Source organism: Dreissena polymorpha, chromosome 8 (assembly GCF_020536995.1).
Source record: "Dreissena polymorpha isolate Duluth1 chromosome 8, UMN_Dpol_1.0, whole genome shotgun sequence".
Taxonomy (NCBI): Eukaryota; Metazoa; Mollusca; class Bivalvia; order Myida; family Dreissenidae; genus Dreissena; species Dreissena polymorpha.
The window spans coordinates 12,338,138-12,365,278 of record NC_068362.1 but is presented as its reverse complement, the minus strand read 5'-3'; the positions used below and the strand labels follow the sequence as shown (position 1 = coordinate 12,365,278).

Sequence of the window (27,141 nt, the reverse complement as noted above, 5' to 3'; positions counted from 1 at the left end):
TTACACTATATGTACAATGGAAAATTTCAAAGGGCCATACATGTAGGTATGTGAAAAATCATCTGACCAGAACCGGCTGATAATATGCGCATCTCCTCTTGGTAGTGAAGCTTCCCATAAAGTTTCATTGAATTCCAGTCATTAGTTGCTGAGAAATCGCCCAGACAAAAATTGCACTATATGTACAGTTAATGGAAAATTTAAAGGGCCATAAGTCTGTGAAAAATCATCAAACCATAACTGGCTGATAATATGCACATCTCCATTTGGTAGTGAAGCTTCCCATAAAGTTTCATTGAATTCCGGTCATTAGTTGCTGAGAAATAGCCCGGACAAGAATTGCACTATATGTACAGTTAATGGAAAAATTCAAAGGGCCATAACTCAGTCAAAAATCATTCGACCAGAACCCGCTGATAATATGCACATCTTTTCTTGGTATTGAAACTTCCCATAAAGTTTCATTGAATTCCAGTCATTAGTTGCTGAGAAATAGCCCGGACAGGAACTGCACTATATGTACAGTCAATGGAAAATTTCAAAGGGCCATAACTCAGTGAAAAATCATTCGACCAGAACCCGCTGATAATATGCACATCTTTTTTTGGTAGTGAAACTTCCCATAAAGTTTCATTGAATTCCGTTAATTAGTTGCTGATAAATAGCCGGGACAAAAATTGTGCACGGACGGACACACGGACGGACGGACAGACGAAGCGGCGGCTATATGCTCCCCCCTAAAAATTGTTGGGGGAGCATAAAAAGAACTGTCATAGAATAAACAAGAGCTGTGTTTGTCAGAAACACAATGCTCCCTACTGCGCCGCTTTGATTTATTAATTATTTTTTTTTATTATATCCCTTTAAAAAATATTACTTCCCCTGTAAAAATGATCTGAACCTGCTAAATGGTAAATAGAAATCATTGCCCTGTAAAGTTTGTAACTTCCCTTGGATTTTTTTTTTAACCTATGACCTTGAAGTTTGACCTTTACCTTTCACCACTCAAAATGTGCAGCTCCATGAGATACACATGCATGCCATATATGAAGTTGCTATCTTCAATATTGCAAAAGTTATGGCAATTGTTAAAGTTTTCGGACAGACAGACAGTTCAAATGATATATGCCACCCTACCCAGGGTATGAAAATGTATGAATTATATTCAGACAAGCAAAATAAAATTGTGATTATAAAATTATTTTATTAAAAAATATATGTTTGTTTACTGCTCAATATTCTTTGAAATCAGGAAAATAATGAAGCAGAAAATTAACACAAAAAGTGTATTTCCGACATAGCATGTAATCTTCTTTTAAAACTAAAAAGTATGCCTGATGTTGTAGAGGCAAATATGTTAGTTTTTAGCATAGGTGCGTTTACGCACCTATGCTTATGGTATATACCACATTTCGAAAATCCACATCGGTCGGTTGCCCTTTATGAAGCCTTACCTGATCAAAAATCAGACGAAATATCTATTTAATTTAGTATATGGTCATTCTTACATTTTTTTTTTTGGAAACGTTTTTCTAACGTTTTCTTCCAAGAATATTGCTGACACCGTTTTAAGTGAATTTTTCTAAGACCGTTTTATGTTAAAAAATCTTCTTATAACCTAAAACAAATTTCGTTCGTAAAACAATTCTATCTGCACTATAAATCTCAATCTCCTACGCAGTGGCCTCCCTTATACTAGAAGTTACTGACCGGGCGAAGTGAGGAGTTTCTATAAAAATCTGCATTCAGAAATCTGTATTCATAACTCAATCTGTTGCGCACATCTGCATCTAACGCTTACCACAAGTTTTACGACAAATTCTTGACACAGACGAATAGGGTAGCGTCTATTTTCATTTGTGAAAAGAATAGTTCGATACAGATCTGTCCGTGCTTAAATTTTGAAAGGCTTGGGTAGTTATTGTTCATAAGCGTTTCAAACACTGATGTAAATGGAAAGATTATCTATTTAAATAGTTGGTAATCGTTTGAAATTATTGATTTGAGAAATTCGCGGATGGCGATATCGAACTATATTATACCACGTGACGCCATTCTTCCCTGTATCTTGCATCTATGCTTTTAACGCCATCGGCGCTCTCGTTTGCTTTAGGTGTCCTATGTTTTGAGCCCCAAGGCAGGTACATGTTTTTTAGTTCAAACCTAAATATTTTATCTTGATTTCATACAAAACCTTAGGCTTGATGAAACGCTCTCAAGTCTGTTTCCTGGGACTATAACCAGTATTTGGTATTTTTTGGTGGAGATTGAAGGATTAAAGAGCTCCCAGTTAAGTTTGAACCCATGACCTCCCGATCGCTAGGTGAACACCATATCCACCACGCCATGGCGACCTGTATATTATTTTCATGTTCTTTTTTTCTTATTTTTATAATTATTGAGAACTTTTCAACATATTACACTTTGTAAGTAAATTCATTTAATGACATTTGTTCAAATAATATGAAAATCTGTGAACAAGTAACTTCAATATAACACCATCAAAACAAGCAACAAAAATGTGTAATATTATATTTTATGAAAAGTATTATATTATCTACAAACCTTGTGGATTTTTAAAGAGCTGTACCATGACACGATCTGCAGGCCCTAAAGAATCATTCCTTTTGCTGATTGCCATATCACTCGGTACATTGATGACATTGGAAACTTGCACTATCTCGCGGCCACATTTTCTACATAAAAAGAAGCCTGAAAATACACCAATAAATCCAGAGACATTAGAATTTTAAAGGGGCTGTCCAACAGATTTCGGCATGTATTGAAGCTTGTCATTAAATGCTTTAAATACTTTATATTGATAAATTTAAACATTTGAACTATAAATCTCCAGTAAAAAAAAAACAAGAATACAATTTTTTTTAAAGGAAAAAAAGTAACCCTCAACAGGGCTTGAACCACTGACCCCTGAATTACTGGAGTAAAAAGCCTCCCGCCTAGACCACTCAACCATCCACAATCATATTCAGAGCTGATGTATTGTTCAGCTATATAAACAATCCTCGTAGTTTCCCAAAATATCGAATTGTGTCTATACGATGCTTATCTGTTAGACGGCCCATTTAAGTCATTTCTTCTTTTATTCCCGGATTTTGTTACATTCACTTTTTCTTCTTAAACATTTTATTTTTGAACTTACTTCGTACTTGGCATTAAATTGGGACAAATGAGTAGATTGTAACTTAGTGTTTGAACAAGAGCGCCGCATGACGGAGCAATATACGCCCGATTCGTGTGCCATTGGAGATGATACACTGATGATTGATGTATTTGTTTTGGAAATAAACAAAAAAAAAAACAACAACTTATATAACTGATATATTCATATATATGCATTGATATCAATAAGTGTACACTTAGTCTCATTTGTTCTCTAAAACACAATATTTAAATCATAATTGTTTAGACCTACATAGGTATAGAATGGCAGTATTTCCTGTACTGATATTACTTATCTTGAAATTAGTTCCCTAAAAACTGAAATAAATATTTGGTTTGAATGTTTAAATACTGTTTGCTTTAACATTTTATATCAGCATGAATACCAAGGCTGTCTGTAATTCACCTTTATAATATGACCTAGTTCTTGACCTGACATGACCCATATTCGAACTTGACCTAGATATCAACTAGATGCAACTACTGACCAAGTTTGGTAAAGATCGGATGAATACAATTTGAATAAGAGTCCGGACAAAGTGGCGCTGTTGAAAATGGACTAATTGACCCTATGACCTAGTTTTTTACCTGGCATGACCCATATTCGAACTTGGCCTAGATATCAACTAGATGCAACTACTGACCAAGTTTGGTGAAGATAAGATTTATACAATTTGAATTAGAGTCCGGACAAAGTAAAATGCACAAATTGACCCTTTGACCTAGTTTTTGACCCAGCATGACCCATATTCGGACTTGACCTAGATATCAACTAGATGCAACTACTGACCAAGTTTGGTGAAAATCGGATGAATACAATTTGAATTAGAGTCCGGACAAAGTGGCGCCGTTGAAAATGCACTAATTGACCCTATGACCTAGTTTTTGACCCGGCATGACCCATATTCGAACTTGGCCTACATATCAACTAGATGCAACTGCTGACCAAGTTTGGTGAAGATCGGATGAATACAATTTGAAATAGAGTCCGGACAAAGTGGCCCCTTTGAAAATGCACTTATTGACCCTATGACCTAGTTTTTGACCCGGCATGACCCATATTCGAACTTGGCCTAGATATCAACTAGATGCAACTGCTGACCAAGTTTGGTGAAGATCGGATGAATACAATTTGAATTAGAGTCCGGACAAAGTGATGCCTTCCGCCCGCCGCCCGCCCGCCCGCCCGCCAAGGGGTTTCACATAATACGTCCCGTATTTTATACGGGCGTATAAAAAGACAGTAACAGTGTGTTGGTTTTAATTTAACTCTTTCAGTGCGGGATCCGAATTATGAAGGCCTTTGCAAACAGTTTGGATCCAGATGAGACGCCACAGAATGTGGCGTCTCATCAGGATCCAAACTGTTTGCTATTCTGATAGTATTCTTTGAAAAAAATCGAAGAAAATGCTAATTTTTGAAATTCAGCAGACGACATTTTAGCAGACGACAAATTTCCCAGCATGCAAAGGGTTAAAATGTGTGAAAGGGATGCATACTGAATATAAACATTAAGAAAGAATGATTGCATTTGTTTAATCTTTACACAAGGCACTGATGCTTTCAACATGATTAAATAATGAAGTTTCAATGGTACCCTTTTGGACTTTTATGTCTTTTATATCATTTTAACATTAAGATAAAGATGTCAACATGATACCCTTGGCTTAGGCCAATGTAAATGCACGTTGTCATGATAAACCCATAATAGCATGTTTAGTTTAATCCTTTTTATTTTAGCTTAATTGCATAGAAAGCCTTAGGCTTATGTGAAATGCTCTCGAGTCTGTTTTCTGGGACTAGAACCATTACTTGGTGTCTTTGGGGAAGATCTAAAGAACACGCTCACAGTGAGGATCGAACCCTAGACCACCCAGTTACTAGACAGACACCATGCCCATTACGCCTTGGCAACCTTGAAAGGCTATACAAGTCCATGAAAAAAAAATTATCGCACTGAAATGATGTGACTGAAAAATCATTCAAATGCAAAATATCAAGTAACACAAAAATAATGGCAAATAATCCGAATAGTTATTATCGAAATAGTGGTACACTTAAGAAAAAATATAAATATAAGCAACAGATGGAACGTTTCTGCTTAACAAAACGTAAAATTAAAAAAAAAAACTCTCACTAACTGTGTAAATGGTGATCAGTGTTGCTGATGACATTGTTAACAAATTGTGCAATCATAAAAAAGACAGCGAATTTTAAAATCGACAGTAAATTTTGTGACACGGAGGCTGACATTTTGCATGAAGCAGTATGGGATATGATTACTTTTAATGCCGGTCACGTGCTTAACCTAAATTTGGACCAATCGGTTTTGCAGAAATTAAGTGGCAACGGCTCTTCTGGTATGTGGATTTATAAAACGTGAAACTTGATATTTCCAAGTTTGCATGGTCGTTATTACAAAAATACGAACTAACTGCAACCAATACTGCGAAGAATATTGATATTTTATAATGACAATACTTAATTGCCTGATACTTATTTAAACTCTATTAAAACCGCTGACATTTGTGATTCTATTTATAACCCGCAAGTCTATTTATTTGACCTACATAAAGTTTGATAAACAGATACGCATAGAGCTTGATTGACAGCTCGCTCACCGCTATTTATGTAGGTCATTGCTGTATATAGCAAAAACTAAGACATCTATCGTAGAAACAACCATAAATCAACATTAGCTTTTGATTATGCCATTATTATATGTTCACTACATTGCAAATATTCGCATATTTTCAATCTTAACGGGAAATAGACAGCTGATATCATCGGCCTTCACCCTCCGTACCAAATTATCAACCAATGAGATACAAGTACCGGCCTCTGCTCTGCCAATGAAAAGCCGAAATTGCAGTCACATGGTTTTGTTGATATCGTCAAGAAGTCCCGCCCATCACAAGACATCAAAACAAACCGGCGCAGTTACCGGCATATGTTTGTTGAATAGAAACTTAAAAACATGACAGTTGTTGTGGAAAGTTTTTACGGTAATGTGAAATCGATGATCTAAAGTGTGTATTCAGAAAGTTTTACTAAAATCTGGCCGCGATGTTTGGCAGTAGAAGACTCGCAAAACGCTCGATTGTGGGAACCCGAGTTGCAGCGAAATGGCAAGATGGCCGATATTATCCCGGCGTAATTCGCGGTGAATACGCCGAAGAGACTCCATTTACTGATGCAGTTTACTCGGTTCTGTTCGAGGACGGTTACGAGAAGAATATTCCGTCAAAAAGCATCGTCGGACCCGGTTTTCAGCCCGGGACGACGTGCGTTTTGAAGAACGGGCAGCCGGTTTTCTTGACTTTGAATGGCCGAGAGGTCAGCGGGCTGGTGGTCAATCATTCATTGGAGGTGGACGAGGTATTGGTCAACGTGCAACTGCCCAATGGCGACGACATCGACGTCATTAAAAGACTCGACGATGTCCGGCTGATGAAAAGTCGAAAATCGTCTCGCCTGAAGGACCAAGATACGGACTATTCCAAACTGGCTGATCTGCAGTTGAATGAGGCCAAGAAAAGAACCGTGTCTTCAGGAATCGACATGCCCAGCAAGCCTATGTAAGTTGTGTTTTTCATTGGTCTGATCAGCATAATAGACATGCCATGCATTCACTTTTAGGTTTCTTCGTTTGCAGGATATATTGCATGATAATCAGGTATCAAATGATATATACATGTAGATCATGTACATATATATATAGATTTCTATATATATGTAGGTCATATGTGTTTACATGTTTTTCTGCAGAGTAAATCAATTAATGGGGTTATTCATGAGTATGTATTGTCCAGGATATGTTTGCACTTGAAGGGACCTGTTTACAGATTCTGGAGATGACATTTGTCAAAATGAAAACTAGTATACAACCAAAATCATAATGGGGACAACACACATTATTTATATATATATTGGTAATGTTTACTCTATGGATAATAATCGAAAAGGATCAAGCTAGACAAAAATGCCCGGAGCTGAAAAGGGGAAGGGGGAGCGGCCATTTGTCGGATAGTTACCAGTAATTGTTTAGTTATATGTTCCTTTTAAAAAATATATTTTGATTAAAAATACCAATTAATACAGTTTACTGTATGTAAATCTATAAATCATATGTTTTCAAGGGTGTGGCATAACAATGGTAGGATGGACCCCCCCCATGACATACTGCTTAATCTTAATCTTGATTATAAAATTGTTACTTATCGGGGTAAACTTTTCAACAATAATTTGGAAAATATGTGTTAAAGATGAGGAAAATAATATGTCTGATAGCATATATTAGTATTGAATATTACAACTGCCATAGCATTCAATTAAGTACAAGACAATTGAAACTTTTTTCATTCATTAGCATTTTGCTGATTTTCCATTTGCTTACTCAAGCATGTCTCACTGAATGTTGATCTTAGGTGTTTGCAAGCATAATGATTGATGAGGAGGGTTGATAGATAGGTGCAATGAAAGAGAGATTTTGTAGAGGAATGAAATGAGACTAAAGTGTATTAAACATTTTAAGATTGACCATTTTCAATTATAATCTAATGTGAACGTTGTGTAATAATATGACAAGTAATACAGACAACAACAAAAAAATGTATATGTTAAACTTAACAACCTGGGTATTTCATTTCTAAATTAGTCGCAATTCAGCTTCCAGTAAAACATCATTTTAACTTAGGACATTCCAATTATTTATAGTAAGAAAAAAGTAAGTAATGCACTTTTTGCAAAATATTTGTTTGCATTTCAGTTATAATGCTGAGTGCAATCCTAATTGCAATGTATTAAATAATACCAGACATTTAAAAAGCAATTTTATGGAAGAACAGGGGTAGCAGTTGGTCCTTATATAAAAGTAGGCTGAAAATCAGTTCCTCCCTGAATGTGTTACAGATTATCTACAGTTTATGACATCATAATGAGTAAGGATTCTTCAGTTAGATAACATTAACAATAGAAATATCATATGGCTGACAAGACAGAATATGTACATAAATAGCTACCATATGATTTTTAGATAGCAGTACATGATTGTATTTCAATGTCACGATAAGTTTCTTGATATGTGGGGCATACTGCAGGCAGTGTTACTCAGACACATAAAGTTTTCAATCATCTAGAGTATTATTTAAATTTTATTAATAAATGTTGGAATGAAAAAACACATCTTAATTTCATCAATTTATTTTGCAGTGAAAATATAACTTCAAAATCAGTTACTTAATGTTAAGAATAAATAACAATCTCATGGAAGCAAAAGCTATCCTGTAAGTATTGACCAGGGTACAAAAATGTTTTAGAATCATTTTGTATGAAGTTCTCATTATAAAGAAAAACAGGCAAAACAATTATTCATCATCATATGAACGGTAGCATAATTAACCCTTTGCATGCTGGGAAATTTGTCGTCTGCTAAAATGTTGTCTGCTGAATTTCTAAAATTAGCATTTTCTTCGATATTTTTTCAAAGAATATTATCAAAATAGCAAACAGTTTGGATCCAGATGAGACGCCACGTTCTGTGGCGTCTCATCTGGATCCAAACTGTTTGCAAAGGCCTTTTAAATTCGGTTCCAGCACTGAAAGGGTTAACTGTACCAATATTAGCAGTTTTAATGTTGAAACATATTGCATTATCAAGCTTTTCTAAAAACTTGTTTGTCACTAATCAAATATCAGGAACAATAATACCATAATGATAGAGAATTAAAGTTTTTAATAGAATTTTAAATACTACACAGTATTAGTCAGCATTTAATTTAAACATTTGTAATGGAGAATCAAAATCACACACTTCTGAACCCCAGCCCTGCAATACAATTTGCATACATGTGCACAGCACTAAGTCAAATGTCCACTGTGAAAGGTCACTCACTGTTGTTGAAGTGTTGAATGCTAGCAGCTGTTTACAGGTAAGTACAGACTGACCAGGTGACTCAGATGTTGTTTGGTCCACTGAACACTTGGTCAATATATTTGATAACCTGTCTGTACTATATTACTGCTTATAAACTGCATCACTCACCTGAAAAGAATGGAGACTTTCAAACTGGTAAACAAAAATGAAGATGTATTGTAACATTTTTAGGATAAAAAGTTACTGTTTCAAAAATTTCAATTTTTAGCAGAATCCAGCTTTTTATGCCCCCGGATCGAAAGATCGGGGGTATATTGTTTTTCCTGTCTGTCATTGTATGTGTGTGTGTGTCCCAAAACTTGAACCAAAACTTTAACCTTCTTCATAACTTTGGCAATATTGAACGTAGCAACTTGACATTTGGCATGCATGTGTATCTCATGGAGCTGCACGTTTTGAGTGGTGAAAGGTCAATGTCAATGTCATCCTTCAAGGTCAAAGGTCAAATATGTGTCCCAAAACTTAACCCAAAACTTTAACCTTCTTCACAACTTTTGCAATATTGAAAGTAGCAACTTGATATTTGGCATGCATGTGAACCTCAGTGAGCTGCACATTTTTAGTGGTGAAAGGTCAAGGTCAACATCATCCTTCAAGGTCAAAGGTCAATATAAGCATTCACAACTTTGAATTAATTGCTAAAAATTTGAAAAATTTCAACAGAATTTTGCTCTTTTATTTTTGACATGTTAACAGGGGCAGAGAATGGTCTTAAAAATCCTATTATCAAAAGTTTACAGATTATAAAGGGTTGAATGGCCTTTGTGAATTATGAAATACTATTTATGCAACAGTGTTTAAGTGGTCAATGATTGGTTAATATGTTAATATACTTATTGGTCATTGACTACTGTCACCACAGGTCAGTGACCTCTCTCTAATTACTTAATTTTGATGGGTCCAAATGTTAAATAAATAACTTTACTCAAGGCTTCTTTGGCATTTTAATTGACAAATGAAATGTGATATTTTTGTTTTACAATTAACTATTCCCTGTAATAGAATAAGATATAAAATAATCATGTCTTTATATTGAGTTAAATTGTCTACAATAACCGTACTGTAAGCATTTCCAAATTATGATCTCATATTTTGCCTGAAATGTTTTATGAAAGCGCAATTGTGTATATCCAAAATAAAATGACATTTTCACTGATAACCTAACTTATCTGTTAAAAATTATGACAATTTCCAATAATGATCTCAATAGAGTGAAGTCATTCTGTGGGAAACTAGTGAATTTAATTTAAACACATTTAGTGAAACTCCAGTTGCATTTAAAAATAGCTCTCATGTCACCATATTGAGACAGTGATTTTTGTCCTTTTATATTTTAAAGCCGATGTCTTCTTGATTGGGGAAAAAGCAAGATAGATGATGAATTTGGGGAAATATAAACATTTTTAATATGATTTTAAATAACAGTATACCAATTCCTAAATTGCTGTATTATAAACTAAATAAACCAATAATTGAGTTTATTGGAAATGTTTGGAATCTTTGTGGAGTAATTTTGGTCAGATGTTTTGGGAAAAAACAACTTTTTGCCATTCACTGGGAAACAGCCAATTTTTACTTTTGCAGTTGAGAAACAGGATGCAAGAGGCTGTAATTTTGGGCAAAAAAATCACTGTGCATGCATCAATATGCTAGCATTACATAGCAACATACAATTTTAAGAACAAGCTTTATTTACATGTACTTAAAAGTTTTGCGTATGTTTTTTTTTACATTATAATGTTCATGCAAATCATTCCAAATCTAAAATTGTACTGGTCTTCTTTTCCCTCCAGATTTTAGAGTTTTTAATTACAGTGGTACATTGTGTATATCCTTTTAAGTAATTAAGCTATAAATTGACTCCGATTGCAAATTGAACTATTGTAATCATATATACTGCCTCAATAGTAAAACAGCTGATTTAATAAGTAAAATTTCTGCTGATTTAATCGGTAAATACAATTAGGTAAACAATCCTAACTATTTTTAGAACCTATTAATATACCATGTTTATATGATGTCATGTGAAGGTTTAAATGTCCCTGAAAGCAATGATTTTACACTTCGTGATATGACACTACTCTACCAGTAAGTTCACATCAGCTGTTACACTGACCCAATTATCGGTTTATACTACCTTAATTGAATGTATCTGTGCATAGCCTGTATACCTGTCACTCAGGTGTATTATATACACTCCTATGTCACTATTTTCCTTTGAAAGTCAAACTTGCCTGAAAGTCAGTGTGCTCTATATTAAATGTTTTGTTAATACTAAAAGTTGCACAGAGTCACAGTATTTGGGCTATTGGTTTGCACAGAGTCACAGTATTTGGGCTATTGGTTTGCACAGAGTCACGGTATTTGGGCTATTGGTTTGCACAGAGTCACAGTATTTTGGCTATTGGTTTGCACAGAGTCACAGTATTTGGGCTGGTTAAACTGGGCTTAACCCTTTGCATGCTGGGAAATTTGTCGTCTGCTAAAATGTCGTCTGCAGAATTTCTAAAATTAGCATTTTCTTCGTGTTTTTTTTTCAAAGAATACTATCAGAATAGCAAACAGTTTGGATCCTAATGAGACGCCACGTTCTGTGGCGTCTCATCTGGATCCAAACTGTTTGCAAAGGCCTTCAAAATTCGGTTCCAGCACTGAAAGAGTTAATGCATGTATTTTAAGTGTCATCCCTGATTAGACCTTGCAGTCTGCACACTGTGTGTGGTCCCCGATAAGGCTGTCGGCCTTATCAGGGACCCCATTTCCCCCCTACACTGGATTTCACCTTAGATCTTCACATAACGCATATGCATTAAGGGGCCTTTTCACAGATTTTGGCATGTTTTGAAGTTTGTCATTAAATGCTTTATATTGATAAATGTAAACATTAAATTTTAAAAGCTCCAGTAAAAGATCAAAAATAAAATTTAAAAAAGGAAAAACAAAAGTAGCCCACAGCAGGGCTCGAACCAGTGACCCCCGGAATCCTGAAGTAAAAACGCATTAGCCAACTGAGCTATCCTGCCAAGCATACATAGGATGCGTATTTTATATAAGCAATCTTCATAGTTTCACAAATTTAAACGACAACAACAGAACTCTCCAAATTATTCAATCGTTTTTGCGTTGCAACGCGCTATAATTTTTAGGTTTTTAAATCGTCAAAAGATGCATATAATGGCTATATTAGACCATGGCAAATGTTCAGTAATACTGTTTCCTCACAAATATCATAACTAAACCGAAAATTTGCGAATCTGAAACAACTTTTTTCAATTTTGTCAATTTACCAGACCGTGAAAAGATCCCTTTTAGGTAAATTTTCCCATAATGTGTTTGTTTTGCTTAAATATTTATTCTTATTCTCAGCCATTTCATTATAACTAAGGCTTGTAAAAACTTTTAAAAATCGAAGTTTCAACTGTCAGATGTTTTATTTTGAAAGTTTTTTGTCACAATATTTTGATTTTTTTTAAACAATATTTTGCAATTTTGCACAGAATATTTAGAAATTACCCTCACAATAATTTGATAAATATAAATTAATATGATGCAGTCACAACACACTAATGTGGAAGAAAGGTTTAAAAATATGTTTTTATTAAAAATGCATTCCTATTTCATTTCCAGGCAATACAGTGCAATTTCGAATTCCTATCCCATTTCCAGGCAATACAGGGTAATGCCGAATTCCTATTCCATTTCCAGCCAATGCAGGACAATTCAGAATTCCTGTTCCATTCGCAGCCAATACTTGACAATTCCAAATTGCTATTCCATTTCTAGCCAAAACAAGACAATATTGAATTCCTATCATTCTGTACATAGATGGTGATGTCACTACGTTATTGTCACCTCTATCCTAAGACGCATCACATTGACCCCTCACTCAGCGGTTCGGGGAATTATGCTTCCGCCAAAGTAGTTCTGCGTAGGAATGAGAATGTAAATAATAAAAGAAAAATTGTTTTTTATTGTGTGTTTAAAACGGAAAGTTGTTTATAGAAATGTTATTTTATTATTTTTAAATGTGACAAATCTCTAATAAAACTGAAAGCAATTATCAGAAGCACGATTACCTGACCTACTTTTGCTTTCACTTTTCACTCACTAAAAGCAGTGCTACCCACAATTCCTTTCGCATTAGTACACAGGTCAGGTAGACCGGTTTGTACACAATGGAATTCCTATTCAATTTTCAGCCAAGACATGGTCACGATTCCAAATTGCTATTCCATTTGTAGCCAATACAGGACATTTCCGAATTCTTATTCCATTTCCAGGCAATACAGGGCAATTTGGATTCCTATTCTATTTTAAGCCAATAAAGGGTATTTCAGAATCTTTATTGCATTTCCAGCCAATTAAGGGTAATTAAGATTTCCTCTTCCATTTTGAGCCAATACAGGGCAATTCAAAAAAAATCTTATTCTATTTCCAGCCATTATGCAGGTTGATTTTTTTTTTTTATTTTATTCCCAGCAATTCCACCTAATACAGGTCAATTATAAATTCCTATTCCATTTCCAGCCATTACAGGAAAATTCCAAATTCCCATTCCATTTCCAGATGATACAGGGTGATTCCGATTTCCTTTTCCATTTCTGGCCAATACAGTGCGATTCTGATATCTTATTCCATTTCCAGCCAACACAGGGCAAATCTGATTTCCTATTCCATTTCCAGCCAATACAGGGCAATTCGAATCAACGATGATGCAGACGGACACACAAATGTCACAACAGCGTCTGACGAGAGCACCGAAGACGTGGAGATGATGGACGAGAATATCGCAGCCCTCGTCCTCACAAGTCTCAGTTGTAGCCCGCAGTCACCACATTTCAATGCCAATGACTTCAGAGGTTGGTATTTACCAATATGTTTACTGGTCTTTTTAGAATGTAATTAAAAAGTAAATGTGGTTCATTTAAAGGGACATTTTCCAAAATTGAAATTGCAACAACATTTTCCAATTTGATTTTTTTTCTCCAAATTTGATCCCTACCACCCCCCCCCCCACCCCCCCCCTAATTTTTTTTGTTTTAAAGAAGTTTCATATGATAATTATACCTCAATTTAATATCAATTACATCAAACACAAAGTATATAACTATGATTTTGTTCTCATAATTGTATAAAATTGTTTTTTCCCTAATCAGTGGAATATTGGTGTGAAAAAATCCGAAACAGAAAAAGCATTTTTCCCAAAAATAGTAAGAAAATGGCCTATTTTACTACAGCCATATTATTCTCATAAGAGCCTTTTTAAAATAAACTTGAGCTTTTTTCTATTGTTGTTTTAAATATAAAAGTTTATTTGATCACTATTCTTACAAAGCAACATGCAGTATGTTGTACTAAAAGTCAGCTCTATGACATACTAGGCTAACACATTTTGAGGTAAAGGGGACAGCTGTTTGATGTTATTAAAAAGCCCTTGAACACTCAAAATCAACGAAAGCAAGTGAACGCGAAATCGGCTTCAGGCATCTTCGCAAGCACTACGTAGTTCACATGAAAACGTCCTTCTTCTGATACTGCCCGAGGCCAGTCTCGTGTTTGCTTGTAAATGCTCGGATATTGTGGCAGGAAATTATTGTTGCACCAAAATAAAAACAAGCATTTTGTATCTCGTCAAATCTATGTTACAATACCACATCTAGTATTGACATTTTGTCTTATGCTATAATGAAAACTGATTTTTTATGGATTAACTTTATTTTACGAAACATTTTGCGAAATATTCGTTTATGTTGAGTATGTTACTTCAAACACTGGACTGAACAGTGAGTGTTTTTGTGGTAACAAGTTCACACATGCAAATCATGGACAAAACTTTCCGTCTAAAACTTGAGAGACTTCCTTGCAACATAAAAACATGTACCATTTTAGCAGAAAGTGTAGTCTACTGCACGTGCTAATCTCGACGACTCTTTACTCAAATGCATTAAGCCCCGTTTTCACAGAGCCTCACATATATACTTCTATTCTTCTCCAGATTTCTGCCGCAATAGCCAGCTATCAAGCAGCTCCCAGAGCAGTGGTTTCTATAGCAACCAGTCTGAGCGCAGCGACCCCTCACCCCCAGCCCCAAGTCACCTTAGCGAGAGTGCCCCCACGGGGTCCAGCATGGTGTTCAAGAACTACCATGTAGACGAGGGGATTGCAGTGGACACGATCAAGTTGGACGGAACGGAAAATGGATCTCAGAGACCGGTGAGTTACCTTAGGGCTGATAGTTTTTCATGTGTTTCAGGATAGAGAAGTAGATGTAAAAGCGTTACTTTGTAAGTTTATGTTAACCCTTTACCACTTAGATAAGTATTTTGACGCATGTGTGGTCCCTTAGAAAGTTAAATTTAATAAAAGAGCTTTCTTACTAGATTCAAGTTAAAAGGCTTCCTATCTAGCCCTAAGATACTGATGAGCAGCAAACCGCATACAAGCTGAACAGACTGTTTGCACATAGCCATTTTCACTTCGCTTCTAAGTAGGAAAGGGTTAAGATTTTAGATAGATCTATGATCACAAAGTGTACAGGGGGCTGCCAGTCAGGGACTCTTACTGGGAAATACATCACACTTATAATGCACAACAGTTTAACAGCACTTTCATAAGTTACAGATCTATTTCATTTAAACCTGGAAATGACTGTTTAATAGCTATTGTTTATATCTAAACCTGGAAATGACTGTTTAATAGCTATGGTTTATTGTACACCTGAAAGTCAAACATGGTTCCTCTACGTTTAACCCTTTACCCCTCAGATACGCATTGTGACGCTGTTGTAGTCCCGTAAGGGAACAAAAAAAAATGAAACCTTTCTTGCTAGATTTAAGTTTTAGAGGGCTCATTTCCAACTCTAAGACACTGATAATCAGCAAATAGCATCAAACCAGAACCGCCTACAAGTTACTCGCAGGCTGGTCTGGCTTTATACTGATTACATATAGCTAGACTAGTTTCACTCTTCTTTTGAGTGTGAAAGGTTTAACTTTAATTTGTAGAGGTCTTACTTTTGAGTGTAAGGGTTTTTTTTCAGTTGCAGAGGTGTAACTTTTGAGTGTGAAAGGTTTTAATTTCATTTGCAGATGTGTAAGAAAACGATGTACCAGTGCACGTGGCCAGGATGTTCCAAGATCAGTGCCACCTGTGAAAACATTGAGAAACACATTCGGGACTTGCATCTTGGGTAAATATTAGTTGCTGTTGAGAAAGACATTCACATCTCGCATCTTTGGAAAATATTAGTTGCTGTTGAGAAACACATTCACATCACGCATCTTTGGAAAATATTAGTTGGTGTTGAGAAACACATTCACATCTCGCATCTTTGGAAAATATTAGTTGCTGTTGAGAAACACATTTGTAACTCATTTGGGGTAAATATTAGTTGCTGTTGAGAAAGACATTCACGTCTCGCATCTTTTGAAAATATTAGTTGCTGTTGAGAAACACATTTGTGACTCTCATTTTGGGTAAATATTAGTTGCTAATTTGGAACGCATTCGCGACTTGCATCTTTGGTTTAATATTTTTTGCATATGGGGTACATATTTGTTGCTGTTCTTGGTGGAACTGAAACTCTCAACATTGAGCAAGTATAAAAAGCTGGCCAAACATAAATTGTATGGCAAACATAGGTACACTGTAAGATACAATTTCTGACAAAGTATTTTAATCTTTCAATATAACTAGCATGTAGGTCTGTCAGAATGACCGAAAGTGACAGAAAGTGTGATCTTGAAAATGTCTTTAATGCTTGAAAGAATATCTGAGAAGATTGCCCAAATGTTAGACAAGATTGACAAAATGTCTGACAAGATTCTAATCATAAAGGACTATGTGTCTGATTATATAGCTAGTGAGTTTTTAGAGATTATTTTAAGCAAATATTTTGACACCTTCCCCAGCTCAAAAAGTACATAACTTTTTATAACATTTAAAAATGGGTTTATATTCCCCTCTTTGTAAATTGGGCGAGGGGACTTAATTAGGACAAACAAGAATCATAGTCAAGAACCAAGTGAGAGCGTAATATGATTTACTATTAATTTACACTTCAACACCCTTATTTCGAACACCGATAATCCGAAGTCACCGTTATTTCGAAGTATTTTTCGGGTCCCGATTTTGATTCTTATATGTTAAATGTAAAATTTCATTGTTAATCCGCACTTCGTTCAACCGAAGAAATCGTTAATTCAAAGTGATTCTGTCGGTCCCAACACTATAATTCGCAACTTATTATCAATCATTAATTCGAAGTCAAAATTGCAAAATACTGAGCGTAATTTCACACCTTTGTCGTGGCGCGTCAAAAGCCGATAATTACACCTTTGTCGTCTGCGCGAACGCCGGTGTTCAGAGAGACATCGCGTATTATTTTATAGCTTTTATAGTATTTTAAACAATAAGAATGTAAACATGTAATCATGCTTATAAAAAACAATCTAGTAGTACAAAATATATACTTTGATTGATATTAAGTCATCATTTTTGATAGAAATGAATCAGAATCATTTAAACAAACAATTTTTTTTACCAAATGCATTACATTCAAGACACACAAAGCAACAAAAACAAACAAAAAAACAACAGAAAAAGCACAAACCCCATCTTTATTATATACTAAGATTCACCTGTTTTATTACAGACAGATAGGGCATTCATCTGTTTTATTACAGACAGATAGGGCATTCATCTGTTTTATTACAGACAGATAGGGCATTCACCTGTTTTATTACAGACAGATAGGGCATTCACCTGTTTTATTACAGACAGATAGGGCATTCACCTGTTTTATTACAGACAGATAGGGCATTCACCTGTTTTATTACAGACAGATAGGGCATTCACCTGTTTTATTACAGACAGATAGGGCATTCATCTGTTTTATTACAGACAGATAGGGCATTCACCTGTTTTATTACAGACAGATAGGGCGTTCACCTGTTTTATTACAGACAGATAGGGCATTCACCTGTTTTATTACAGACAGATAGGGCATTCACCTGTTTTATTACAGACAGATAGGGCATTCACCTGTTTTATTACAGACAGATAGGGCATTCACCTGTTTTATTACAGACAGATAGGGCATTCACCTGTTTTATTACATACAGATAGGGCATTCATCTGTTTTATTACAGACAGATAGGGCATTCACCTGTTTTATTACAGACAGATAGGGCATTCACCTGTTTTATTACAGACAGATAGGGCATTCACCTGTTTTATTTAGTGCTGCAACAATATACCGGTTTATCGGTATATATCGCAATACGCAATCCACATATTGTATTGCGATACGATTTTCATCATACCGGTACGAACATTTTACAAAAATTCATTCACATTTCGTCCAGAAAAGCCATTCGAAATAATAACAACAAGGTAAACACAACAAAGCAGTGTACAAAAAATTTTTCCATAAAAATAGCATTCTGATAGTGTTTTATACGGAGTAGCATTGTTACATCGGAGCATTCGTTCGATGCTTTTGAACAGATTATCGTTGAATTAATTGCGCACAGCTGTAAATGTTTTGTTCGATTCTGAATTGAGCATTATTAAATTTGTATTCCGAATTTCGGAATTACGCTTCCAAATTTTAATGCTAATGCGACAATTAAAATTCTAGCGTCAAATAAAAAGTGCTTTATCCTTTGTCTCAATAAAAAGCGCGCGAAAATTATACAGACATGTAGAACCTGGCATAGAAAGTATGGGTGTATTTTGTGTTGTATAAAAACGGGAACTTCACATCAGGTGAATAACGAGTGTTCAGTGGAAAAAAATGCCCCGGTTGGACGTTATTTCATCACATCTTTAAATAGTAACGAATGCCAAAATGTATTCGATACTTAAGAAAATTTGCCAATGTTTGTGTTTCTTGTTATTCTTGAGCACATTTATAGTAAATATATACCATATTTTGCTTTAAAGCTGGAATATACGGGATTATCGGGTAATTGGCAAGTTATATTTTTGGTACAAGTTAGCAATATATTGCGATATATTGCAATACAAGTTTTTGAACTGACAATATATTGCAATACGGTTTTTGGCGTATTGTTGCAGCACTAGTTTTATTACATACAGATAGGGCATTCACCTGTTTTATTACAGACAGATAGGGCATTCACCTGTTTTATTACAGACAGATAGGGCATTCACCTGTTTTATTACAGACAGATAGGGCATTCACCTGTTTTATTACAGACAGATAGGGCATTCACCTGTTTTATTACAGACAGATAGGGCATTCACCTGTTTTATTACAGACAGATAGGGCATTCACCTGTTTTATTACAGACAGATAGGGCATTCACCTGTTTTATTACAGACAGATAGGGCATTCACCTGTTTTATTACAGACAGATAGGGCATTCACCTGTTTTATTACAGACAGATAGGGCATTCACCTGTTTTATTACAGACAGATAGGGCATTCACCTGTTTTATTACAGACAGATAGGGCATTCACCTGTTTTATTACATACAGATAGGGCATTCACCTGTTTTATTACAGACAGATAGGGCATTCACCTGTTTTATAACAGACAGATAGGGCATTCACCTGTTTTATTACAGACAGATAGGGCATTCACCTGTTTTATTACAGACAGATAGGGCATTCACCTGTTTTATTACAGACAGATAGAGCATTCACCTGTTTTATTACATACAGATAGGGCATTCACCTGTTTTATTACAGACAGATAGGGCATTCACCTGTTATTCCACATACCCTATTCAATCGTGTGTTACTTGCAACCAAGTAGAACGCGCACCTGATTTTTAAATGGCATAATGGAGAAAAAAGATTTTAAGAAAAGAAAACTAGAAAATGGAACACCAATTTTCAGCTGTTTTAATTTTGCACAATCAATTAATCTGCATCATTGGAAAGTGTTTTTCTATTCAAACAAAGAAGCATTTACATTAATATCATCAGGATCGTAATTATTATATTCTAGATCTGATATTACGGAGGATCACGATGGTGAGGAAGATTTCTACTACACAGAGATTGAGGTGAACGTTGAGAACGTCACACAGGGCTTCTCTGACATGTGCTCCTCCCCCTCAACCCCGCCCCCCTCTGGATTTGACACGCCCACAGGCCATACCCCTCTCGTCTTGCCTGATCATGACTACCAGAAGAAGGTATGGCTGATTTTGTTGTTCAGAACAATTTAGCTTTGTTCAGTGCTAAAAGTATGTGCATGAAGTGTTGTAGCACATTAGCCTCCTTGGCATTTATGAGATCTTTTGATGAAAGAAGGTCACTACTAAATTGTCTAGCCTGATTAGCCTGTGAGGACTGCGTTACGCCCAGGCTTCTAGAATGCTCTCAAGTCCGTTTCCTGGGTCTATAACCAGTACTTGGTGTCTTTGGTTGAATACTAGAGAACGCTCACCGAGTGGGGATTAAACCCGTGTCCTCCTGGTCTCTAGGTGGACACCATATCCATTACGCCACAGCGATTAATCTAACGGATTCATCTTACATAACCATCATGTGATATTTTCCTCTGTCAGGATTCCCGTCCAGCTGCTTTGCGTTCAGCGGTCTGTCAACAAGTGATGAATGTATGTGCGTAACATGTCCTCCCAGATTAGCCTCTGCAGTCTGCACAGGCTGTGCGTAACATGTCCTCCCAGATAAGCCTCTGCACTCTGCACAGGCTAATCAGAGACGACACTTTCAGCCTTAACTGGATTTTTGCTGAGAAGAGACTCGCTTTAAAGACAAAAACTAGATAATACAGAAAGTGATGTTCCTGATTAGCCTGTGCGAATTGCACAGGCTAATATGGAACAACACTTTAGACACATGCATTAAACCAAGTTTTACCAGAGCAAGGACTTATTTACATTTTTCCATTGGCAGGACTTCCAGGCCAGCTTTGCTTCTAGTGTTCCGTTAACAAGTGCTTTCCTGAACCGAACCAACGCCATGCCCATTCCAATTAAGATTGGAGAAATACAGCGATCTCTCTCCTGGCAAAACACCAACACTCTATCTGCCAGCGTAAGTGAACTTTGTTGAGTGTTTCTTAGCCCTCACTTTTGGAGGTGGGGGTGTAAAAAAAAAATGTGTTCATCTGTTCTTTCATTCAAATGAAGCAATTTGAGTTTTTGGGTGTTGTTGTTTTTCATTTAAACTTTTCAAAAAATCTTTTTTTTTTAAATAAGGTTTTTGAGCCTTAGGTGAGTGTTTCATGTTATAAATAAGAAAATATCTTAATAACACAATTTAATTGTCATTTATAGCCCTCTTCCTCAATAAGAATCTCAAACTGACCACCCCTAAAATATCTTGTAGTGGGTGCAATATAGATAATAAGACCTTTATTTGACCTGTAAAATGGAAGTAATTGTGTCTTGTTCTGATAAAACTAGGCATAATGCCTGTGTGTAAAGTGTCGTCCCAGATTAGCCTGTGCAGTCCGCACAGGCTAATCAGGGACTACACTTTCCGCTTTATGGTATTTTTCGTGTAAAGGAAGTGTCTTCGTACAGAAAATCTTGTTTAGGCGGAAAGTGTCGTCCCTGATTAGCCTGTGCGGACTGCACAGGCTAATCTGGGACGACACTTTACCCACATGCATTATGCCCAGTTTTTCTAGAACGCGACTCAATTTATTGACACAAATCTATTGTCATTTTCAGCCCTCTCCCCCGATAAGGATCTCAAATCGACCAACCCCTCAGGAAAGGCTGCAACAGCACCAGGCACAGTCCCCGAAAATCCACAATTTCTCGTCATCGAAATCTCTCGCGATACACAAGAAGGCGCGGTCAGAGGTGCGCAAGTGCCGAAAGGTCTACGGTATGGACAACAGAGACATGTGGTGCACCCAATGTAAGTGGAAGAAGGCGTGCACAAGATTTCTGGATTGAACTAGACACTGGTGAGACGACTGAAATGCCCCAAAGATAAAGATTTGAAAAATTTCTTGGAACCAAGTGGCCAAAAGGGTATAAAGTCAGAGGTGAATTTAGATTTGTTTGTATAGTGAAACCTGTTTGACGATTGTTTATACAGTGAAACCTGACAAAACTGAACCCCTTTAAAACAGATTCTCGGTCAAAACCAAAGGAATGTGTATGTCCCGATTTCTTTTCATAATAATAAAATAATAAAAATAAAATATATAAAAAGAACCGCAATAAATTCATGTATCCACCAAGGTCATTTTTTTTTAACCACAAAATTAAATGCCAACAAATATGAACGATTTATCAGTAATTATTACTATTCAAATGGAATAGGCATGATTGTGCTAAAAGAAAGACTGTGAGTTAAAGTTGTTTTGAAAAAAGTTTCTGACAATTTGTAAAGTACGGAAACTTAACCCTTTCAGTGCGGGAACCGAATTTTGAAGGCCTTTGCAAACAGTTTGAATCCAGATGAGACGCCACAGAACGTGGCGTCTCATCAGGATCCAAACTGTTTGCTACTCTGATAATATTCTTTGAATAAAATCGAAGAAAATGCTAATTTTAGAAATTCAGCAGACAACATTTTAGCAGACGACAAATTTCCCAGCATGCAATGGGTTAAAAGAGTAACATACTCTATGAGTAGCATTATGCCTTTCAAATGTACAAATTCATTATTGGACAATATTTTTGCAGTTTGTCCCGGTGAAGATATTGTTTTATGAGAAGAAGGAATTATTCAAACTTAAAAAATGTTTATTTTTTTAGAAATAGTTGGTTTTTGTAGTGTCAATAGCATATAATGTCAAATTAGTATGGTTCTTTTTTTTTGGGGGGGGTAGAGAAAATGTTTGAGAATAACCAACAGCAAAGCAATGTTAGGTTAAGCTTCAACAGTTACAAGCATTCATATATAATTATTCCATTAAATCTCTTTATTTATTGTGCCGTCAGTAGGGTGGCATATAGCATTTGAACTGTCTGTCCGTCCATCCGTCGGAAAACTTTAACATTGGCCATAGCTTTTGCAATATTGAAGATAGCAACTTGATATTTGGCATGCATGTGTATCTCATGGAGTTGCACATTTTGAGTGGTGAAAGATCAAGGTCAAGGTCATCCTTCAAGGTCAAAAGTTAAAAAATACAATCCAAGGGAAGTAATAAGCTTTAAAAGGATAATTTCTAAACCTGTCAAATGATGTATTGAAATTTCATTTCAAAGCGACGCAATAGGAGGCATTGTGTTTCTGACAAACACATCTCTTGTTTAAGAGAGTTTGATACATGAATCGTAGCTATAACAGTTTCAAGCATAAGAAGTTGTAAAGCAAAATGTTATATTCCTCTCAAACAGTGTCATAGTTAGACATTGCCTGCTTAGGTCATGTTAATGACGTTAAAACACATACAGAAACTATTTAATCAAGAAGCAATTTATTATTTTAAGACTATCCTTAGCTTTGTACTGGGACTTCCTGTTTAGGCCTAGCTGGAAGATTGCTGACATGTTTTTTTACACCAATGGTGAGAATGCTTGCTATTGTAACTAAAGTGGCTGGTTTTTATTATTGCAACAAAGTCTCAATCTTACTGATGTTTATTTTTTACCAATACATTTGTCACTTATGCCAGTTTTTTAAGAAAATTTACCAGTTAGAATGTAGAGCAGTGGCTTCAATTGCAAATTTATTGCAAAATATTCAGGGAAAACTTTTTTGTTAGTATGTCTGTGTTATGATTGGAACTCTTTTCTCTTGTGCTTTCTTTGAATGTGCTTGTATGCATTCTTCAATTTTGTGTAAATTTCAAAAAAGAATATCTTCATTAGAGAAGAACTCACTTATTATTTTTCACCTCGATATTTTTCATGTTGTACATACGTAGCTAAGCATTAGAGGAACCTTTTCATTTAGCCGGAAAGTAGAGTACATGTATATCATTACTTACTGATTTTAATAAAGAAAATGTGATTCGACATCACTTACATGGATTAACAGAATTGTACTGGTTTACATTTTGAATATGATTTTGTTACTTTGGGTTGCTTGGGTCTCTTTGGGTTCTTTTTTGTTATTTTCTGAAGAGTTTCACACACTGTGATTCAATCTCCACGCAGAGTTGTTGTTCCATGCTCTCACATACAACCTCTGCCATCACAAGAAAACCCCTCTAGATCTTGAACGATTTTTTGTTTGTTCAAGTATTATACGATGAAAAGTAGTATCTAATGTCTTTTATATTTAGAAAATAGTGTATAAGTTTAGGTTCATGATAAAAAATTAATAACCTAAATTAAAAGAGGTTAACAACTGGAAAATTATTGTACTCAGTGGCTTGGCTATCATCACGTGGTTGGTTAGAATAGCAGGGATTTGATCCAGTCATGCTGGTTCCAGTCAAATCTCTGCGTGGAGTTTAACTGTGATTCTTATGTTTTACATATTTGTGCGAATACCCAGTACAAACTTCTTCACTTTATCAAATAAGTTCTATATTTTAATTATGATACATTGGTAATTAAAATAGATTATTAAGTTCTTAAAAACTTATGTCTCGAAATAGGAGTTTTGTGTCCTTCATCTTTTTTCGTGTTTGCTTTTGTTTGCTCTAGCTTTAGCACTTCAACATGAAATGCCATTATTAAAAAACCGGTGCAACATTTCCGAGTGCACATTGTAAATATTGTTATGGGTGTCACTAAAACTATTTTATCAAGTTGTTTTATTTTATTTTATATATTATATGATATTTATGATATTATTATTTGTTTTGTGTGCTTTTCTATTCAAAAGAAATTTTTCATATTTTGAAACGGTGTTAAAGGGATCTTTTCATGGTTTGGTAAATTGACAAAATTGAACAAAGTTAGTTCAGATTCGCAAATTTTCGGTTTAGTTATGATAGTTGTGAGGAAACAGTATAACTGAACATTTGCCATGGTCTAATATAGCCATTATATGCATCTTTTGACGATTTAAAAACCTAAAAATTATAAAGCGTTGAAACGTGAAACGATTGAATAATTGGGAGAGTTCTGTTGTTGTCGTTTAAATTTGTGAAACTACGAAGATTGCTTATGCTTGGCATGGTAGCTCAGTTGGCTAATGCGTTTTTACTTCAGGATTCAGGGGGTAACTGGTTCGCGCCCTGCTGCAGTCTACTTTTTTTTTCCTTTTTTAAATTTTATTTTTGATTTTTTACTGGAGCTTTTTAAAATTTAATGTTTACATAAATCAATATAAAGCATTTAATGACAAACTTCAAATTAAATATGCCAAAATCTGTGAAAAGGCCCCTTTAAGTTTTACTACAATAGGAATTATTGTTACTTTCGCGTGGGAAGAAGAGATTATAATCATTGATCTTTCAAACGTAATATACTTATTAAAAATTAGTAAATTCATGTCTTGTAAGTCGGTAGTATATTAAATACTGTTAATATTTTTTCAGTAATTTTTATGTTGCTGCTATGTTTATTACAGAAATTAAAATTAAATTCCAATGAAACATCTGACAAAAAAGCAACAGTAACTAAGTGTTTAAGCCAAAGATGTTGTGGTTCCTGTTCTTTCTTTCTATAAGCAAAGCGACTTCATATAGGGCAAGTCTTTTCTCTTTCATTTTTATTAATATATGCCTTTTACCTTTGTATATAGTTTTAGTAAGTTTTATTTTTATTTAATAAATAAGTCACTCAGTACTTTGTCATATATATATATGCCTAGATTTTGTGGTAGATTTGATAAAATAAAATAACATTATATCTTTTCTAAAGTTAAAAATAAATTGGTCTATAATTACAAGAATTGAGATCTGAATGCTGCTTCTATTGTGTTATGAATTAACATCTTGTGTCCTGCAGTTCAGAACCTTAACACTTTAAACACAAATATAAATTATTGTACCTGTGCTAAATTTATTTCTGAAATCTGCCTTTTTGCGCATGTCAATAAACAATGGAAAAATTGTTACTGGTACTAATATTTTACAGATTATTTATTTCTTGGAAATATTTTTAAACATTAAACTGTTCATTATGATTCATTTTCTTATCCAAATGTCTTGCCCTGTTAATCAGATAACGCAAGTTTGTTAAACTTGTTAATACTTCAATTTTTTTATCTTCACTTCAACTTTTATAAGCACTTTCCTGTGAATAATTTTTGTTTTATTTAGCATTGTGATGAGTAAAAGATTTGTGCAATAGTTTGTGCTGAGAAATAAAAGTATTTTTTTATTGCTGTCAGTCTTACGCAGAGCGTATTTTCCAAAGTATGAAAAATCAACACAAATTGCTTCCCCCCTTTTCTCAGGAATATTTTGTATCATTGTTATTTGTGATGTCAGTGTGCTTGTTTGTTGATTTAGTATATTTTAACCTGTTAGTGAAAGCATATGTGATCCTAGGTGATTGAAGAATGTTTTATTTTTTGTATAAAATGTGTTTGTATAGTGAAAGGATTAAATATTTTAATCGAAGGTCAAATATTTATATTCAAACTACACAACTTCAATAAAAATTACGTCAGGACCATTTTTTAGTTTGACAAATATGTTTTACAATTTGTGTATTTTATTGTCATCATCAACAAAGCAACTTATTTTCATCCATATTGCATATAATTACTTAGGAAAATTACTTATGAAGAGTTATGCATATACCTGTATTTGTGTAAGTTATTCGATTAAACAATGTGAATTCTTTAAAATAACATTTACATTTGTAGTAAATGCAATGGTAGGTATTACTAGGTCATACTAAATATGCATCTCAAGGACAAGACATGCGCATTATGCGTATCTTCAAAATATGCAAATGTGGAATTATAACTGGTATTAAATATGTGCCACAATTTTTCATTTGATTTTATGTTAAGATTATGATTTTCTTTTGACATGACCTATGTAGGAATCATTTGTCCATAACTCATTTATATATTTACATGTGTAACATGCAGATTTTGATTGTTTTGTTTGAAATCAATATAAATGCTTGATGTTTGCTTGATTTGCTTGTCTGTTTTTGGAGTATAGCCAACATATATCATACACAATAAAGCATTATTCTTAGA

General features: G+C 34.9%; 2 protein-coding genes and 1 long non-coding RNA gene across 4 annotated transcripts in view; 2 read left to right on the top strand and 1 right to left on the bottom strand.

The window, feature by feature from the left end:
- Window positions 1-5,470, bottom strand: part of LOC127843068 (protein cereblon-like) — a 15,593-nt gene extending 10,123 nt beyond the window's left edge. The window contains exons 1-2 of one of the 2 annotated variants that reach the window (XM_052372873.1): window positions 5,323-5,470; window positions 2,566-2,712 (exon numbers count right to left, since the gene is read on the bottom strand). In XM_052372873.1, the coding sequence (XP_052228833.1) occupies window positions 2,566-2,712; window positions 5,323-5,434 (259 nt within the window). In that variant the 5' untranslated portion in view covers window positions 5,435-5,470. Of the gene's footprint in view, window positions 1-2,565; window positions 2,713-5,318 lie in introns of both variants that reach the window. The other variant, XM_052372874.1, reaches the window with a different exon arrangement.
- LOC127843069 (uncharacterized) lies at window positions 4,604-27,141 on the top strand. Its single transcript, XR_008032077.1, has 2 exons — window positions 4,604-4,661; window positions 22,693-27,141. It is a non-coding gene; the product is annotated as an uncharacterized LOC127843069 (long non-coding RNA).
- Window positions 6,080-27,141, top strand: LOC127843062 (zinc finger protein 704-like). Its single transcript, XM_052372862.1, has 7 exons — window positions 6,080-6,759; window positions 13,800-13,975; window positions 15,112-15,329; window positions 16,205-16,305; window positions 20,096-20,285; window positions 21,013-21,153; window positions 21,795-27,141. Exons 1-7 carry the CDS (start codon window positions 6,248-6,250, stop codon window positions 22,023-22,025), a joined length of 1,569 nt encoding a protein of 522 aa, XP_052228822.1. The 5' UTR covers window positions 6,080-6,247; the 3' UTR covers window positions 22,026-27,141.